The sequence below is a fragment of the Oreochromis niloticus genome, linkage group LG18 (assembly GCF_001858045.2).
Source record: "Oreochromis niloticus isolate F11D_XX linkage group LG18, O_niloticus_UMD_NMBU, whole genome shotgun sequence".
NCBI lineage: Eukaryota > Metazoa > Chordata > Actinopteri > Cichliformes > Cichlidae > Oreochromis > Oreochromis niloticus.
The window spans coordinates 24658208-24676944 of NC_031982.2; the positions used below are offsets into that span (position 1 = coordinate 24658208).

The 18737-nt window shown below is 39.8% G+C and overlaps 1 protein-coding gene across 1 annotated transcript; it reads right to left on the bottom strand.

The window, feature by feature from the left end:
* Positions 1 to 2541: 2541 nt before the first annotated feature.
* On the bottom strand, positions 2542 to 17413 carry vapal (VAMP (vesicle-associated membrane protein)-associated protein A, like). Its single transcript, XM_003448465.5, has 6 exons — positions 17257 to 17413; positions 11564 to 11716; positions 9456 to 9559; positions 8411 to 8491; positions 5045 to 5224; positions 2542 to 3704 (listed from the first exon to the last, which is right to left on the bottom strand). The coding sequence occupies exons 1-6, from the start codon at positions 17312 to 17314 to the stop codon at positions 3543 to 3545; spliced, it is 738 nt and encodes a 245-aa protein (XP_003448513.1). The 5' UTR covers positions 17315 to 17413; the 3' UTR covers positions 2542 to 3542.
* Between the last annotated feature and the right edge of the window lie 1324 nt (positions 17414 to 18737).

Sequence of the window (18737 nt, forward strand, 5' to 3'; positions counted from 1 at the left end):
ATTGTTTGGTTTCTGTGGTTTACACTACTGTGGTTGTGTAAAGAAGAAAATTACTGTATATAATCATTTCAGTAGAGTCAGGAATGGATTCTGAACCGATCCGTGAGATTTCTGAAGACTCTTGCTGCGTCTAACACAAATAAGATGTTTGTGTAATCACAACAAAGGATCGACTGTGATGATGCATCAGCTGTTACCCGTCAACAATGTGGAGCTGTAACTGTGGTCTTCTAACAGTCCTCTGTAATATAAGAAACAAAGGGATTAGTGTTTGTTGCTTCTTTCAGGTGGTTTCTGAACCTGAGGGTGGAATAAATTCTAAATACCTTAATGGGATTAAGGTCCTCGTGTATGGCTCAGTATCAAAACTCCACTCCTCCAGTGGGATCTTTATTTCAGCTTTAATTAAGCTCATGGGGATCCAGTCATCATTATCATATGTTGTCATTTCGATCTCCCTCTGGGTCATGGACAAGGACTGGAGTTTCCCAGCATGCTTCTGTCTAATATAAGCTTGAGGTTTTGTGCGTCGTCATTAATAGTGCATCGTTTTTCTCAGTGTTCCCAGACTAAAGAAGCTTTAACGGGCTCCAAGAAATGTCTCAATAACTGGATACATGTATGAGATTACAAAGGTTTGACACTCCTTCGTGTTCATTACTGCTCTTACAGCCAGATTTTGTATATTGTAGCTTACTGAACATTTAACAGGGAACATATTTTTGTTAATCCCTTTGTTACACTTTATGGTTCCCAGCAGGGCATTTAAAAAGCCCCAGTTTTATGGGTTTGCAAAGTGGATGTACGAGGGAGTCTTATATGGAAGTTGCCAAGGACAAACTGTCCACTGAGCAGCTTTAAAGGAGCAGATGGAGGCGAAATTTATCCTCAGTGTTAGCACGTTTAAATAAATAAATAAAATACATATATATGATCAGGTCTGTAACATTCAGTGCAATTCAGCAGTTTTTGTGAAGGAGCTGTAATTTATTCTCAGTACAAAGTTACTGTGAAGCAGCAACATTTACTCACATTTGATAAGGTCTTCCGTTGTGCGCAATGGGTAAAGTGAAAAAACAAAGATTATGGATTTAACCAAAAAAATGTGGGGAGATGGAGGGGAGAAAAAAAAAATCCATGCAGGCGATGATAGAAACCTTAGCTCTATTGGACAGAAACTTCTAAAATACATGCAATTCAAAGAGATATTACACCGTGACATATTACTTACACTAGCCACGTCCTCCATCTGTGAGCCAAATATCGCGTGTTCCAACTCACCGCTTATTTTAAGCCAGTATTTAAGTTAGCATGTTTGCATTGTTATAGCAACAAATTAACTATGCTCAAACCTGACAGGACAAATCATAAATATGGTTTGATAGTGCTGCTGATGGGAGAATTGGTGGTATAATTGGTCAGCACTACAGCCAATCATATAGCAGCAACTCATGGCATGGGTAAGAACACCTGCTGGACTTCAAACAGAGCACCAGATTGAAGAAGGTGATTTACAACTTTGAACATAGTTGCTGGGTTTTCCCACACAGCCATTTCTAGAGTTCACAGATAATGGTCTGAAAAGGCAAAAAACGTACAGTGAGCGGCAGTTCTCTGGGTAAAAATGGCTTGTTGGCGTCAGAGGAGAATGACCAGACTGCTTCAAGCTGATAATGAAGGCAACCGTAACCACAGTAACAATAACAACAGTGACCTTTGGGATGTGGTGGAACGAGAGATTCACATCATGGATGTGCAGCTGACAAATGAGCAGCAACTATGCAATACCATCATTCAATATGTCTGAGAAATGATCCCAGCATCTTGTTGAATCTATACCATAAAGAATGAAGACAAAAACAGTACTAGCAACGTCTCACTCAAAGTGGCCACACTGTACTTTAAGCATACAATTATGCAACTTTCAGCTCGTCTCTTAACACTATAGTCACACAGCCAAAGTCTAACATGCAATTCTCCCACTCTCTAGTGCCAAACACAGAGGGAGAGAAAAAAAGTGGTCTTTGACCAATGCTGCAGTGAATCACGTCACTTCGCACTTTAACAGAATAATTGTAGGTTTCAACTCTGTGCAAAAAGAAAAAAAAAGAAAAATTAATCAGCATCTTGTAAAGAACGCTTTCTCATTTTACCAATCAGGCTAAAAAATTCAGGAACAAGCTTACCACAGATGGGTTTTTTTCCCCCTCATCTGGAATACTATAATGTACCAGAAATGCATAAAATTACCTTGGCGTAACTGGCTCGCAAACACTGAGTGACAGCGCCTAGTTTGTGGGAGCTCAAACCACGAGAAATGTATAACAATCCCTTCCTCGCTAACTAAAGTACAGCCCAAAACTTCCATCTTGATTCATCTGACCAATCTAGGTTACATCAAAATATATACATATATATCCACTGCAAAACCTATGAAGCAGAGATATAGAGCATATTTAGAAACGCATGGTAATTCATGTACTGTACTGCATTGTACAAAGTAAAACGTTGGCAGCAACAATAAGCAGGAAAAGACAGCTATGAAAACCACATTTTTCATTTTTATTTTTCAATGTTGAATACCTTTGACAGGACTTTAAGAATGGAAACCTTATTTCAGTCAATAACTGCCTCAGAAGGATATACGATTTGTATAGTAGTAGCAATAATAATAATAATAATAATAATAATAATAATAACAACAAGTCTGTATTTGTATTGAGAGATAAAGACAAATGTACAAGAAGGAGGCACCTATATCCCCAGCTGGGCCTGAACATTCCAACACAAGTAGAAGAAATTACAAACCGAACAGATTTTACTTCAGAGGCAATCCAGCAACAGGTAGCAACGTCTTTATGATGGAAGTTCTGTCCTTTTTTGTTTAAAAGGATTTAAAACGACATTTACAAGACACCTAACATTCCATTCAATTCCTATTAAAAACAGAAGTAGTATTGAGAGAGAGCGAGAGAGAGGGAGAGCGCGGGAGCACGAGAGAGAGAGAGAGAGAGAGAGAGAGAGCGAGAGAGAGCGAGAGAGAGGGAGAGCGAGGGAGCACGAGAGAGAGAGAGAGCGAGAGAGAGAGCGAGAGAGAGAGGGAGCGAGAGAGAGAGGGAGCGAGAGAGAGAGCTCTATTCTTTTGAGTGCTTCTTGCCCATGGTTAACTCTAGGTGCATCTTCCATGTTGACTGATAGTATACAACTTTCATTGTCCCACCACATTGGATATCTGGTTTATACAGGAAAAGAAAAAAAACAAAACAAAGAAGAAGAAGGGGGGGGGGAAGAAAAGAAAAAAGGGAGCAATCACTTTTGTCGCCTTTCCTCACTCAACTCTGTGCATACTAACTGTGTGAGATTGTAAAAAGGCGGTGCCTTCAAATGATACTGTACAGATGTGTTCACTGTAGGCCACACTACCAATGATATGGCAAAAGTCAACAGAAAGACTTCTCGGTTTTTCCAGGCCTTTTTTTTTTTTTTTTTTTTTTTAATTCCAGAGCCGAGGCATGGGATACGGCTGGCATGCTTCTCCCAGTCTACAAGATGAACTTCCCTATGAAAAATCCGATGAAGATGGCTGCTATGACAACGAGGAGGGATGGTAGGGAGGCTGCGCTGGCTTCCCGGCCGAGCAGGCTGGTCGAGTTTGGTGTCATGTGGTCTGAGCGGGGCATCTTTCTCATTCTCAAACCTTCCTCCTGTTTAAAGAACAAAGAACAGAAAACAAAAAAAAGGAAGAATAGGAGTGGAAAAGGTAATAAGATTAGTAAAACACAAGCATGTTTACAGAAATTCTCAAACTTCCAGCCCATATTCGCAGTTTTCTGTCCCAGTGACTACAGTACTTAAACTCATGGTTCACTCCCCATTGTTGAGAGACGGGCTACGAAATAAGCAACCGCAGTGATCCAAGATAGCAGTCGAGTTGGAAGACTTCATAGTGATACTAAGGAAGGGACAATGTTGTTCATGTAAACAGACAGAAAAAAGGTTTCCAGCGTCCTGCTGGGCTGCTGTAACCATCTCCAAGGTCAAAAAACTTACATTTGCAACTTGGATGCTCCTGTTGAGGTTGTTGAGCCTTTTAACATATGTACTCTAAGACACACTTTCCAAGGCCATTCCCCTCATCTCACACAGTGAGAGAGCAGATGCTGAAAATCTGTTCTTATTTCTTTGCAGAGCTCTCTGTAGAGCAGAGAGGTCACCAATGACAACTGAAACTGTCAGAAAACTGAGAAATTTCTCTTTAATTTGTGACCTCACTATGGAGAAGACGATGTGTAATTTTCCCACTTCCAAGTACAAGAGCATCAATCTAGATGCACATCCTGTCATACTCCGTCGAGATGCCAACAAGTCATCCAGTAGTTCAAATGAGTGTCCAATACCCTGAAAATGTTCCCTCCCTTTTCCAGTTTGTCTCAGGAAATTCCTGTTGTGTCACTTATCTAGATTATACCACAAACAGAGGAATAACATGCAAATCCGTGCATTTTAATCTTTTATTTCAACTGATTTTTGCATATCATCTTGCATTCTCCAAACAGAAGAGGTGCGTTCATCCTGCTGTTCTCCAGCAGAGGGACGTGTCTTTCCCTTGCTAATCCTGAGACTGACTGCTAGGCCTTCAGTGTAGCTGTCCCTTCTCACTGCCTGGTTGTTGTGAAGCGTGCATTAGTATAAAAATCTGCTTTCATGTTTCCACTCTGACTGCTCTAACAAACCTCTCTCATCCTCGGTTCAACGCTCTGGAAGAGCCAGAGGTGAGAAGGACCCAGCAAAATACACCCACACATGACGACCACAACATGCTGTGTTGCATTCAAACATGTTGCTGTCACCAACCTCTACAGAGTTTGAAACAAACACACTCAAACCACCAGAGAGTAGTATGATATTGGTGTGTACTCACAGGCTCGTACTATTATATCTGACTGTAAATCCCTGTTCACACATCGTTTCAATTTTATTCTGTGTGGAATTAGCATTAAAGATCCAAGTGTTTGACTACAATTAGTTACTAATCATGTCTAACCTTTAATTGCCGGTTCTCCTCATTCAGCTTGTTCATCTCAGCTTGCAGTCTCTTGCACTTCTCCAGCACTTTCTTCATCTCCGCGTCGTCCGCTCCGGCAGCGACAGGCACCGCGGCTGCCGACGACTCCGCCTTCACGGAGTTCATCACGGGGGCGGCTCGGGTCGCCTCCACGTCATTCTGCCCAACAAAGAGAGGACGAGGTGAGGCCCAGTATGCCCTGGGCTAAGTATGGAGGTTAGCCTCTAGACGGAAGCATAAGCCAAAAGAAAGGCAGCCTTGTTCGAGGGCCCCGAGGCTCATGGTGCCAGATCAAAGAGACAAGCGGGGGGGAAAAAAAACAAAACAAAAAAACACATCTTTCCAAAAGTCATGGTGGCTTTGTGTAGTGGCACAGACAGCATGACAACATGAGGGGTGGAAAAAGAGCGCTGCGTAGTAGCAGATGAAAGTTGACAATCAGTATGAGGGCAGGATCGGGGGTTTTCCTGGCTCAAAAACGGACCTTTAGGGAGTGACTACACACTTGAGGATGATTGGCCAGCACATAGTTAAGGCATTGAGTACTTAACAGGAGTTTATCCTGATCATTTTGGGCCATTTGTTAAACAAGACATATTTCAAGCTTGAGTAAATAAAACTACATTAAAATTAGAATCACAGTCCCGGCTATCTTCCTGGAGGGTAACAAATAAAACCCTCTGGACATCATATCGCTCCCACAAGTCAGGCATTTATAAGGAGGCCTACTAAGGCTCAGATAAGCTTTGGACTAAAAGATACTGAACAAGCAATGAAAACAAGGATGACTGATTGTACACAAACTGAATTTATTTTTTCAGTCTTAAAAATGACCTAGTGTGAGCCTGCGGCAGACGTTTAGAGGAGTTACTTATATATTGGGGACCACACACACACACACACACACACACAAAACCTAACCAACCTAGGTAACTCTAATAAGTCTGAACTACTCTTTAAGGACATACAGTGGAGGCACTAAGCTACACTAACATCTTTTTCATTACAGCTTTGTGACAGTAAAACACGTTGCTGTGTCTTTCCCTTTGTGTGACCTGCTACAGCCTGATACATGGTGCACTGGCAGGTAAGAACAAAGTGCAGATCTTCATCATATTTAAAACAGGTATTGCAATCTTATCCAGTTCAACCCTTTTCTGTATTTTCCAGCAGTACCACAACTGCTGTCACTGCCAACACCTGGAGCTACCAGATGGTCCATTTACATAACAGTCGGTGGTTTCACTGATCTGAGCAGATCTGGGCAACAAAATGAATTTTTCAAAGTTTGGAAAACTGGCAATAGAGCACAACACAATTAGTGTATTAATTAATGTATTTTAGGAGAGACTTCAGGTTATGATTACTTTAATGTGGAGATAACTTGGGAAATCTGTGCTGCTTTTCATTAAATAATTTAGGGATATTTTCATTGATATGAGGCTGGCATGGCCCATGCTAACATGTTCCTGTAAGCAGAAGATGATCTTCAGTACTCTGAATAGGTTCCATATTTTAAACACTCACACAATACAATCCAGGAGGCATGTGGCCTGATCGGTCCTCAATTCATTCATAAAGAACTCCCTTCAGCTACAAAAATGAACTTGTGGAACAGAGAGTATAAGCCCTACAGATGCCAGATGCTTGTTCAGTATCATGTAGTAGTGCCTGAGAGTACACGACGACAGAAAAATTAGAGACATTCAGGGCATTTACAACTGTGAACATCATCTGAGTAAATATCACAATTTAAAGATAACTGTACACAGCGATTTCAGCTATGGCTACTTTTACAAATAACTTCTCAGAAACAAAAAGTTAAAAGCAGTGTTTTGCTGAATAGTACAGGGAGAGGGAGAGATCTCACTTTTTGACCAGGGGTCTTGTAACAGGCCTCCCATCATGAAGCAGTACTGTCTGCGCTTTTTTCACTACATGCTTTAAAACAAACAAACAAAAACAAAACACACCACCACACAGAACAAATATACGAAAATATCATCTCCATCCACACAACAATGACACCAAATCTAAGTTTAAAGCATAACATTTACACTTATCAAACCTGAACTTGATTAAAACAAGTGGATTACGCTGATTATTTAAACACAATTTAGGATTTAGTCTTTGTTCAATTTGTGAAAACAAGTGTTAGCAGTTTAAACCAAAAAAAAAAAAAAAAGTTTTAAACAACACTGACACATACTGATGTCCTGATTTGCATATTATGGATTAGGAACTTAATACACATTGTCAGGGCTACGTGCTATTAAAGCTACGTCCATACGGGTATTTTTGAAAACGCAGATTTTTCTATGCGTTTGCACCTTTCGTCCACACGTAAACCGCGTTTTCAGTCACTGAAAACGGAGATTTTTTAAAAACTCCTGCCAGGGGGGAGATTTTCCAAAACTCCGTTTTTGCGTTTACTTGTGGACGAGGAAAACGGAGAAAACGCAGCATCAAAGGTGTGCGCCTTTTTTGATGTCACACCGAACAGGTTATTGTTTCGGTGAAATTCATTTCTACAATGGCGAACTTAGACAAAATACTGTTACTGTTAATTTTATTCTCTGCAGTGTTTAAATGCTTACATATATACACACAGTTACTGTCCCTCCACACATAGGACTCAGTTCTGCTTCTATGCGCCATCTTTGTTTACTCTTTCCCACCCAGGCTTCTAGACTTCTGATTGGCCAACATTTCTACACGGTTAGGAATATATCGCCACCTGTTGCTTTGGCATGTTCCTAGCAGCGGTTTCCCCTTTTGGACGGGATTTTATTTTTTTAATTTTTTTTTGTTAAACGAAAATGGAAAATCTCAGTTTTCAAAAATACCGATGTACGTGTGGACGTAGCCTAAAATGAGGGAACTGTGCTCCTACTTACACATAGCTCACAGTGATTTAACTCCAGCTGCTGGAAATAGAAAAATTATCCTAAGCAACACCTGTTGCTACAAAATATAACTTCTTTAATCAGCCAACACTGATTAGTTGTGAAAAAGTAAAACCTGCTACCAGAATCTGTTCACTCAGTTTGTACTGATCTGACCCATTTAAGCTTCACCCTCTTTACCAACCTGACGTAGTTCCAGATGTATATAAAACCAGTGTCTCAGCCTGTAAATCATCACACTGCTATTCTAACAGCACCAAGTTGCTGAACATTGTTTCAGCTGGAAGATGCTGCAGAGATCTTAAACTCTGCTCTCGACACAGGAATGTCATGCTAACACTGTGCCAGATATTTTAACAATTCTTTCAATTTTTATTTTTCTAGAGTTTTCAGTAGCACATATCCAGTTCAAGCAGGGACTCTGATTGTTGCACCTTACCACTTTATCATTTTCAGAAGGCAGCTCAAAGACACATCTCAGCTTGGAGTCCATGAGATCATCTGGCTTTGCATCTTTCCACTAGTGAGGATTTAAAAGCAAATGAAAGCATGTTATTCATAAACTTAAACTTCTAGCAGATAGATTCTGTTCACACATGCACACATTAAAACTGTGCCAACTACTTCACATTATATGTACATGCAATTTAGCCTTAAATCTATATAAAACAAAACAGGCACAGCTTCATTTCTTTATGTTTTTTTGAACTATTTTAACATATTTCAAAATGGCACCACCCAGACTCTGAATTTATAAAGAAATAAAGTAGAAAAGTATACTACAAACGATAAAATAGAAAAGTACCAAAAGATTAATTCACAACATGAGACTCCATTTTATACATCAGCACCAGTCAGACCTCTGTTTGTCTATACTTCCTGAATTTTAAACCTCATTCAAAACAAGTCCGTTCATGAATACAATGACAAGGTATGTACAGGTTTTACTGGCTGACCGAGTCTCTGCTGTCCCCTGGTGGATAAGTGGAAAATGCTTCAGAGTAAGGAAGATGATGATAACCCTTCAACTTAAAGTTTAATGAACAGAAAAAGAATTTCTACTATCAAATATCATACATGAAATGTTTTCATTGAGTCAATTCAAGCTAATATTTTAAAGCACAAGTCATGTGCATGTGATACTGGAATGCATAGGACTCCTTTTACAAATAAAGACCGTACAGTAATGTTTGTTTTTACATAAGGAAATGTGGAAGGAAGACAAAACATTTAAATGGGGATTTTTTTAAGCTGATCAACTGTTTTATGTGAAAGATTTCAATAAGTATTAAAAACTATTCAGTTCAACAGATTTTAACTAGTAAGGTTTACCGTTTTAGTTTGTGCAAACACTGCACTCATGCTTCCACTTTGACACATTTAAATGACTTCGGAGCTACGTAACCAAAAGGTACACCTCTGTGTTATTAGCTGCAACATTATAAGCAAAATAATGGGTTCAAAAGTAAATCCCAGTCACTTACCAATGATTCCATGTCGGTGACGTTTGGCGGGGCGAAAATCGTCTGCACCATGAATTTGTGTTTACTTTTCTCATTGGGGTCATAGTCAAAGGGCTGTAGCATGACTGTAAAACAGAGATGAGCAATTAGAACTGTTTGAATAAAAGCACGTGCATACACAGAAAACAGATCGCATAAACAGTCAGCATACTAAACGCCAGAAATGACCTGCGAAAACATCCGAGGCATTGTTTTTACAGCATGTTTTTTTAATTTATCAGTAATTTTTTTCCTCTTTACTCAACTTTTATTAGAAAGGATCCCTTTGTTTTTTGTTTAAAAAAAAAAAAAAAGGGTAAATTTACAGTTTTTCAAAGTACTTTGGCGGATGATTGTTCCAAGCATCTTTAGACCTTCTCAGTGTTCCTTTATACTTCATGCCGTTAAGACCAGAACACTTTGGGGGGCACACCATCTTCTGGAGGAGTCCTTACTATACTTGAATGTGGTTGTGTGAGACCAATCGGGTACCTCCCCGATGACACAGAAGGACCAATAAGAATCTAACTTTCGAAGCTCCTAAAAACCTCTGACAATATTCTCACGAATGATACAACAGATGTTGAAACTCAAGTTCTTGATTGCCTGAATTAAATTAATACACACTTCAGCGAGTCAGACATTCACAAGAGATCCATGTTGGGATCCCCCCTCCCCTCTTAAATAGGTTCATTAAAGGATCTATTAAGTTTCAAGAGGATGTCATTCATTTTCCAATTTAATTCAATACAAGCTCCCAATGTCATTGTTCACTTAAAGCATCAAAGAAATAAAGCCCTCTGAAACTTTAATGTGTGGCTATTTCTGCACACAAATATTGAAATAATGCCATTTGTTATACACTAAACTGGCAATGTTTGCAAAGAACAAACAGAAGCAATGCATTTAAAAGCACAGTAACCATTACCGGGACTATGCTGCAGAAGTGCTTTGAGACGTTTCTACAGACATTCACATCTAGTAACGCTGAGCACGCTGGAGCTCAAATAAGTTGCTAAACCTGCTGGAGGAAAACGATCACCATTTTAAAAACAAGCAACCCATTTTTCCTTTCACTGCAGTGAGTTGAAACAGTGCTGCAGACAATGCAGGCAACTGTCTTTAAAATGACTAATGAATCTTAATAACCAGCCAAATTGAAACTAATTTGGCCAAATAAAACAGAAACCCCATTTTGCCTGCAGCCAAATTTACACACCAAAAAAGATGAAATTATAACCACTAATCAGAGTAATGTATTACTTCAATTAAGATGCTAATATGGGCCGTTTTCAGAGGCGTTCTGTTAATATTCCTCATTATAAGCAGCTTTGTTTTATCTCAACTCCAATATTTCTGTTAGGCCCCAGTGGCCACCCTGGATGGACAATTCTGGAGCCTAAACACAACAAACTGATGGTACTCAAGCTACCTTAATGTCATCAGCAACCATAAGCTAAACCAGCATGGTGATCTATGAATTCTGGCATTTATAAATACCCTCTAATAACCCAAAATTAAAGTACTCTACATATGCAATTATGACAATTCTGAACCTACGAGCACTACCTAGTTAGACGACAGTGTTTATCTGGGCTCTACTCTACCTGACTTGGTTTTCGGCCTTCTTTGCATTATGGCTTCATTCTTACTGTGTTTGGTGCAAGTTTCAGTTCTCACCCAAAAGGTTAAAATTCAAAAGATATAGTAATGTATAGTATCTTAGATATGTGGACTTGCTTAAAAGAAAACTGCTGAGATAAGATCTCTGGCACAACTTGATCTACTCCAAAAGGTAGACGGAGAAGACGATAAAGCCTGAAGAAATTAAAGCTCCAGGAACTCTTGTTGTACACAGAACAACTTTATTGCTTGTGGCCTTGAGGGTTACGAGAAAAACATACAGAAAACATTGTAAAAACAGCATAGATCACTTGGACTTTCTTCCCCCCTAACTGAAACCGCCAATTGACCATGTGGGCTTGCTGACCTATGCTTGAACATTTCCTTTATTCGCTTTCCCTCCCACTCAGTCCGAAACTACACATTCAAATGGGCGGCAAAAAGACAGTTAACAAATAAAAACTTACCAGAGATGCTGACACTTGATCCAGGATCGATGACACCGCTGTTTGGCCGTACGCAGTACCTACGCGGCGCTGTTGTTTTCACTTTGAAACACACTCTTCTGTCAGAAGGGTTCCTCAGTTTGAGGTTGGTGGTGACTACATCTGTAAAAGGGCCTGGAAAACAACACAACAACAACAACAACAAAAAAGAGCAGCATTAGCTTTGTATTTCAGAGCACAGTCTCCAACACTGATGTATGGTTTTAAATCCAGAATTCTGAAAACTGCACCGATGACTGAAACTCCAAAAATTAAGCTTTTATTCCCCCCAGTAAGTCAGCGAGATTAAAAAAAAAAAAGGCACAATACTGAGGAAGATGGCTACATGTTTACACAGTAGTTCAGAAATTCAATATTTTAGGTTACACCTCCTCCCGGGAAGACAGAGAGGCATGCTGTGTTTTGGTGCCAAGCTTCAAAAAGACATTTAAAAAGATTAGCTGAAAAATACGGACATGTAACTCAATTACAACAACATGATTAAGAAGCCTTATTGAATAGCAAGTTTCTTGGCTTGAGGCTACACTTTAGGGTAGTTTTGCCACAAGTACAACAACTAGAAATCCATCAGTTGTGAAATTCTGGACAGATTTTGATGCAAGTTTTGTTTGTTTTTTTAAATCCCTCTTTTTGCAAGAGAAATACACATCTTCATATCATTTGTATTATTTGAATAAGCAGTTTTTTAGGCTTCCTGCTCCTTTTCACACCTAATCGATAAACTGATGGCAGTCAACAAGGATGAGCCATCTGTACAACCCTCCTTATAACATAGGCTTTATGAAGACATGAGCTTAATTTAGACTTCTGTGAGAGATCTACGTCCTAACTTATGACATAACCAGAAACCCCATCTTAACCCTACGCTGTCCAGTCGTTGCAGGCTGTGTCGACCCAACATGTAGTTACATTTCTCAGGAGGTGCACGTCAGGTTACATACAAGGTTACGGCAAAGAAACCTTGAGAGAAAGACACCAATTTTCACTCTTTGGGGATGTTAAAATAATAATCTTTACTTATTCTTTTTAATAACTGAATAGCCTATCCAACACCGATGGTGGGGTGGAACGACCTATGAAAGCACAACTTCGCTTGGGATATCAAAGATTACCTCTACTTCCTGTATGTCGCTCAAGTGATCACCTGAATCAATTCCCCTCCATGTCTCCAAAACAGCTAATTTCATATAGACATCCCATGATGATGCTGACTGGTCACGTATCAGGAGATCAAAAGTTGCACAACAGCTCACCATCTTGTGACAGCACTGGCTTTAAATTAGGTCCTTAACCACGGTCAGCACTATCGAGCACTGATTGAACATATCATGTTGGGGAAAAAAAAAAAAAAAAAAACAACTTCTTGCCAAGTCAGAGGTACCCCAAACTCGATCAGCGCAATTAGGCTGGGAGCCTGGACAATTTCTCATGATGTTTGGTTAGCTGGGAGCACAGCATGGATGTTATGAATCATGTTTATAGAGTTTACCTGCCAGACAATTTGCAAGCTGTCCATCATGTGATTATTCTGATGTCACAAGTGTCAAAATATCCAAATTTGTGAATTTAGACACAGCTACAACTTGATATTTGTTTATGGGCTCTGTTAACAGCTAACAGGTGTACATCTTCATGCATGCAAGTATAAAAGATGGGCTTTACTACAGTGATGTCACCCACTGTTTATGGAGCTTCAAGTTCAGGATTTTCAGCAGATGACATTTTGGTGTTTTGAGCCTGGTCGTAATGATGGAGGGTGGATCTAATGCCGCACGGTCATTGGCTAACAACTTATGCTTAACAAGTCGCAAACTTGTATCCAGACAAGGACCAAACTGCTTATTGTGCATCACTTTGAAGCTGACGGTGGTCTCGGGTCCAGGTTACGGTTTCCTAGGTAACAACCTAACATACTAAATGAGTCATATATCATCAATAAATAAAACCTGTTACCCAATAGCTGCCAGGCTTCAAAATTTAAAATACACTTCTTTCTTCATTTAAATTACTAGTACAAAAGTTTTCACGTAGGTATATGAAACATCTAGATCCAAACTAGATTTACTTCTAAAAATATCAGAACAAACCAAGAAACAGAAATATTCTTCCTACTTCCACGAGTTATGAAGCTTGGCTTTATTTCTGGAGTTCAAAGTCAGCATTTAGCCTTCATTTATGACCTGAAAGATAAGAAGCAATGCGTGACCAGAACAGAATGGCTCCACCCAGCTAATACCAGAATGTACACTTGTGTGCCTACTGGGGCTTTTTTTTTTTCCTTTTTAAAAATCACAGGTGAGTCACAACATGCCTTCATACAAACTTGAAAAACCTCATTGTTAATGGCGTGTACTTTGAGGATCTTTGTTCTTGCTACACAGATGAGTTATAAAGAATGACTTGCTTCCTGACAGAACAATACCAGGTTGTTCAAAACAGAGCCTACCTGTAGTAGTATCAGAACCAGAAACAATGTCTATTATAGCTTCAGCACTATGATGCTGGAAAGACAAGGTAAAAACCATGACTTTTTTATTTTATAGACCTAAACAGAAAACTAGCACAGATGAGTAACTGCTTCTATAGGCTGGAAATGAACCGAGTCCAAAATATTTCTACCTTCCATGCGTTTTACACACTGATCACTACTACACCAAAGCCTAAAACTGGAAAACAGTTGTGTGCATCAGATATCCCACCCACATACTGTAGCTTGCATCCACTGCCCAACACTGAGATGCTACCTTTGCTCAAGCAGCACCTCTCTCATCTTGTTGCATGTATGCTGAGTTAGGGTCCCTCAGGCAAGTCCTGCTCTAAAAATACCAACCAAGGAAAGGAGGGCTGCCCCCTCTAGCTTGCTGGAGGAGTCCCAGCAGAGGCTCTAAAACAGTCCAGCTCTTCGATACATGCAGACCGATTTAGCTCTGTCTCTGTGACAGTAAAGAAGTTGTGGTCATCTTCCTTCTCCTCAGATTGCTTCTTGACATGAAAAACTGAAGCCACTTAAATGTGGGCCATACAAAAATGTAAAAAAAAAAAAAAAAAAAACAAAGGGGGGGGTCACACACAGCTCCCAAAGTTAAGCGATGGATTCTTTGGGGATTTAGTACTTGGGATTAGTTGTTTTTCCCCCCCAATGTAAGATTTAATATGATGCTGGTTCAATAACAGGTTAAGTGGCCAAAGGGCTTAACCCGTATTCAGACTTGAGTCTTTAAACATGACCGGTTAAAAATATGACAAAACTCTGGTTTTTATGAAAGCAAATGGGCCACTATACCTGAATTCTTTTGTTAAGTAATACAGAGTCATAAACATATGCAGTCCCTACAAAAGGACTATTTTGATACAACCAAAACCCTGATATACAACATACAATATGCTTGCAGGTTCTACTGCAAGGACAAACATATTTTCATTATAAATTACATTTTATATCAAATTGTTAGAATGGGGTTTATGACCCACGAATTGGGATTTTCTTACATGTGCAGTGGATTAGACATTTTGGCCTCGGTGCTAAAGAATAAAATGAATCAATGATGATCAGTAAACAATGATCAGTATGAACAGCATCATACTAATGCAATTTAGCTTTGCATCCAATCCAGAATATAAAAGGCCAAAAGTTTAATCTGATGAGGGAAAATGTAAACCGTGTGACTGATCAGTAACAGGAATAAGTCAAATTAGAGTAGAATTTCTTAATCGGGTAAAAAAAAGTAGAGGTCCATGATCAGATTATGACGAACCATGTGTCTACCATCAGGCTAAATACCCATGAAATTTTAACGTTCAGCTGGAGAAAATTTCATTTATGTATTCTGGTTTACCTTGTTGCTCCCAAAAAAACAACCTGTCTGAGACAAATAACACTATTGGTGGCTTTCCAACAATATGATTGAAGAATTTTATCATAATAGCACCATTAACCTGTTGATTGATGCTGTTATTATGACATAACAAATGTGAGTTTAATCAAATGGTTACTACCCTTTTCCAGATGTCTTTAAACTTAAGCCAGAGCAAGTTTTTACTGATTTACATCCTTATCCCTGTCCAATTACAATGTCAGCCTGCTGGAAAAGGCTCCATTCACCATCACACTTTCTGTTGCACCTTGCATGATAAAAACATTCCCGGATTTTAATCAATGTACACAAATTTTATGAGTTTCAGTTTTAACATGAGGGTTTTTTTGGGGGGGGGTTGCCTTTATTCTACTTGTGTCACCGTCAGGCAAAATAATACAGGCAAAATAATAATAATTTTAGTTTCACCCTGGACACCTCATCACCAAAACATTCAAATTATTACACCCCACCCAAAGACACAGTGGGTCTGGAATGTGAGCTTGTGTCCTTCCTAACGATCCTGTCAGGCTACAACCAGTATCAATTCACACCTTGTCCCAACACCAGTGTCCTCTTATAACCTCGTCCAGGACAGTGGTACATTCAACAGAAAGAGAAATAACTGTCTAGTTCGCAAAAATGCCTCCAGCAGACACAGAGCTTGGTAACTGGGACAAATACGAGAAGTGCTGTGCGGATTTCTGGGTCAAAATGAATAATGATGAGGATAAATAGTCCAACTGTGGAGATTGTTGTGTCACCCATGGCCTGGTAGGGCTAGCTTCATTGAAATCAGCGCCGTTTACTGCCACTTCATTCACTTGACCACAAGAGCAACAGTTGGACTCACAAATGACCAAAAGTTATGTTCTATCTATGACTTTTAAAAAATGTGATTTTTGGTCTCTTCAGGTCTGTCAGACGCAAAACAATACGGTTATACAACTACACATCAACTTTGGCATTAGCAGGCTAGCCAATGCTATCATTAGCCAACGGTTAACTGACACATCACTGGACGTTATCACTACCAGGAAAAGCAATCAGTGCCAACCGAATACGTGAAGCACCCTGCTTTCCCATGAATGTGCCGTCCTGTTTTGTCCAGGATGCGAACACACGCTTAAAATTAGCCAACATTTAGCTAATAGGTTTAGATCAACTGAACTAATGTTAGCCCGGTGTTGCTATTAAAAAAAATAAATAAACTATACATGCTGTTACAGTTCACGTTAGCTAACCAAGTTTGTCATTCCAACTGTCAGCCACTTTACTGGCTTCACAAGTTCCTGCCACAGGTGTATCAAGATGAACGCCGGATTTTTCATTCTGAAATTAATTTCTTTCCAGGGAATAGCCTAAGCCCCAAGAAACAACAGTTTACTCCTGCTAACACAACTAGCAACAGCATAGTAGCTGATATTAAATGTGAAGACATACACAAACATGCTTCTTAACGTGTAGACTTTAACTCTCCTTTTTTTAAGCAGTCACTGACAGCCACATCCTTCCAGCTCTTTGCCTGGTACTGTCAGTAAGCTGGTACTGAATAGCAGGCCACCTGGGCGCACGCCTGCCCGGCTATCCACGTCACTATAGCGCCGGGCTGCAGCGGCCCGTCCGGCTCCCTGGCTAACTTAAAATGGCGGTGAATGCTAGCTAGCTTGCTAGCACGAAATTCGCTTGAGGGAGTGTGAAATCATTGCTTCACCACCACTACTACTACTACTACTACTCGCTGGACATTTTACACGGCAACAACTAAATAAATAAATAAATAATAGTTCATTCACATACCTTTAAATCTGAGGTCAGACGGAGGGTCGAGGATAAGGATCTGATCCAACTTTGACATGTTGGCTGAAGGGATGCACTTGATTTCGGTATCGTGGAGTTAACTGACAAGTGGAAATCCTGGATCCCTTCTGCCTCTACTGAGTCAAACGCTGACTGAGCTCAGCGAGCATGTGGGTACAAATACTTGAACGCGCGAGTGCACAGCCCTCTGTTGCGCGCACTCGTGGTCTGGCAACTGATGCGATTATGGTACAGTAAACGAGTTATAATGTGTGGACACTGAGATAGACGTACAGGGAAGGAAAAACATGTTATAAAATAATCTTATAAAATCCCGACGTGACCGGTACCAAGTTAAATTGTGCTTTATTGATTTAATCGAGAATTTTAATCAAGGAAGTCTCATAATCGCGTGTCTGCAATATACTGTACATGCACATTAAATTCACTCTGCAATAGTCTAGTTAAACCTGTTAGAAGTATTAGTGAACGTACATGTAACGTAAATGTAAGTGTTGTTTGTGATTTAAAGGACATGTTGAGGTTGCTGTGTAGCACGGGTCACACGTTGCCCTGGTAACAGTACCGGTGTTGTGCCAAAAACTGGTCAGCCTTTAAACCTGCTTGTTTACGACGTAAACAATGGGTACATTCAAACTAAACCACAGATTACTAAACCGGTAGTCCCTTAGTAGTATCTTATTTTCACAGAAGTGATTTTTTTCCATCAGTGCAAAGTTTCATGATTCGGGATATCAGTCAATCCCTGCACAACCTCAGTTCCTAAAACATTAGGCTATTTTAGATTTGGAGATCTTATAACCCCATGATTTTAACCACTATTTTTAACAACAGTTGTATCCCTCTGGGAACTGGGGAGACCAGTTGGTGGACTTTAGGGAGAGGAATGTCGCCTGGTTGTTGTCTGATATACGACTCTAGCTGCTCAAAAATTCCAGGTCTTCTTCTTTGTTTTTACTTTTCATTTCATTATGCTCATAATGCTTTCCATGGGTGAAAAGTCTGATATACAGGCAGGCCAGGTCAGCACCTGGACTCTTCTCCTACTAAGGCAGTAATCAGATTAGCATAGTCTGAAATATGCAAAGCTTTTCCTGAAAGAGGACGTCATCTGGATGGGAGCTTTATGTTGCTCTAAAAAGTGTATATACCTTTCAGCAGTGATGATTGCTTTTCCACCTGGAAAAAGGTGTTACACAAGCTCCCAGTTACACAAGCATTAATTCCCAGACAGTGATTTCTGGAAGTGTTCCTGAGCCCACTCAGTGATTTCCATGACAGAATCATGACTTTTTTTTGATGCAGTGCTGCTTGAACGCAGACTGGTGACCTTCTACCCATCTTTACTTCTCAGAACTTTGCTGCTCTAAGATAATTTTTTAAAATCCAGTCACTGTCACTGACCAACTAACCTAACTACTGTAGTTTGAAAATCTTCCTTCAGCTGTTTCTTTTTTAAT

Excerpts from the sequence above, each read along its gene's own strand:
- vapal (XM_003448465.5), bottom strand. The coding sequence starts at position 17,314 with ATGTCAAAGTTGGATCAGATCCTTATCCTCGACCCTCCGTCTGACCTC. Across the intron at positions 11,717-17,256 it reads GTCTGACCTCAGATTTAAAG|GCCCTTTTACAGATGTAGTC; the intron begins GTATGTGAATGA and ends GTTGTTTTCCAG. Across the intron at positions 3,705-5,044 it reads AGGAGAACCGGCAATTAAAG|GAGGAAGGTTTGAGAATGAG; the intron begins GTTAGACATGAT and ends TTCTTTAAACAG.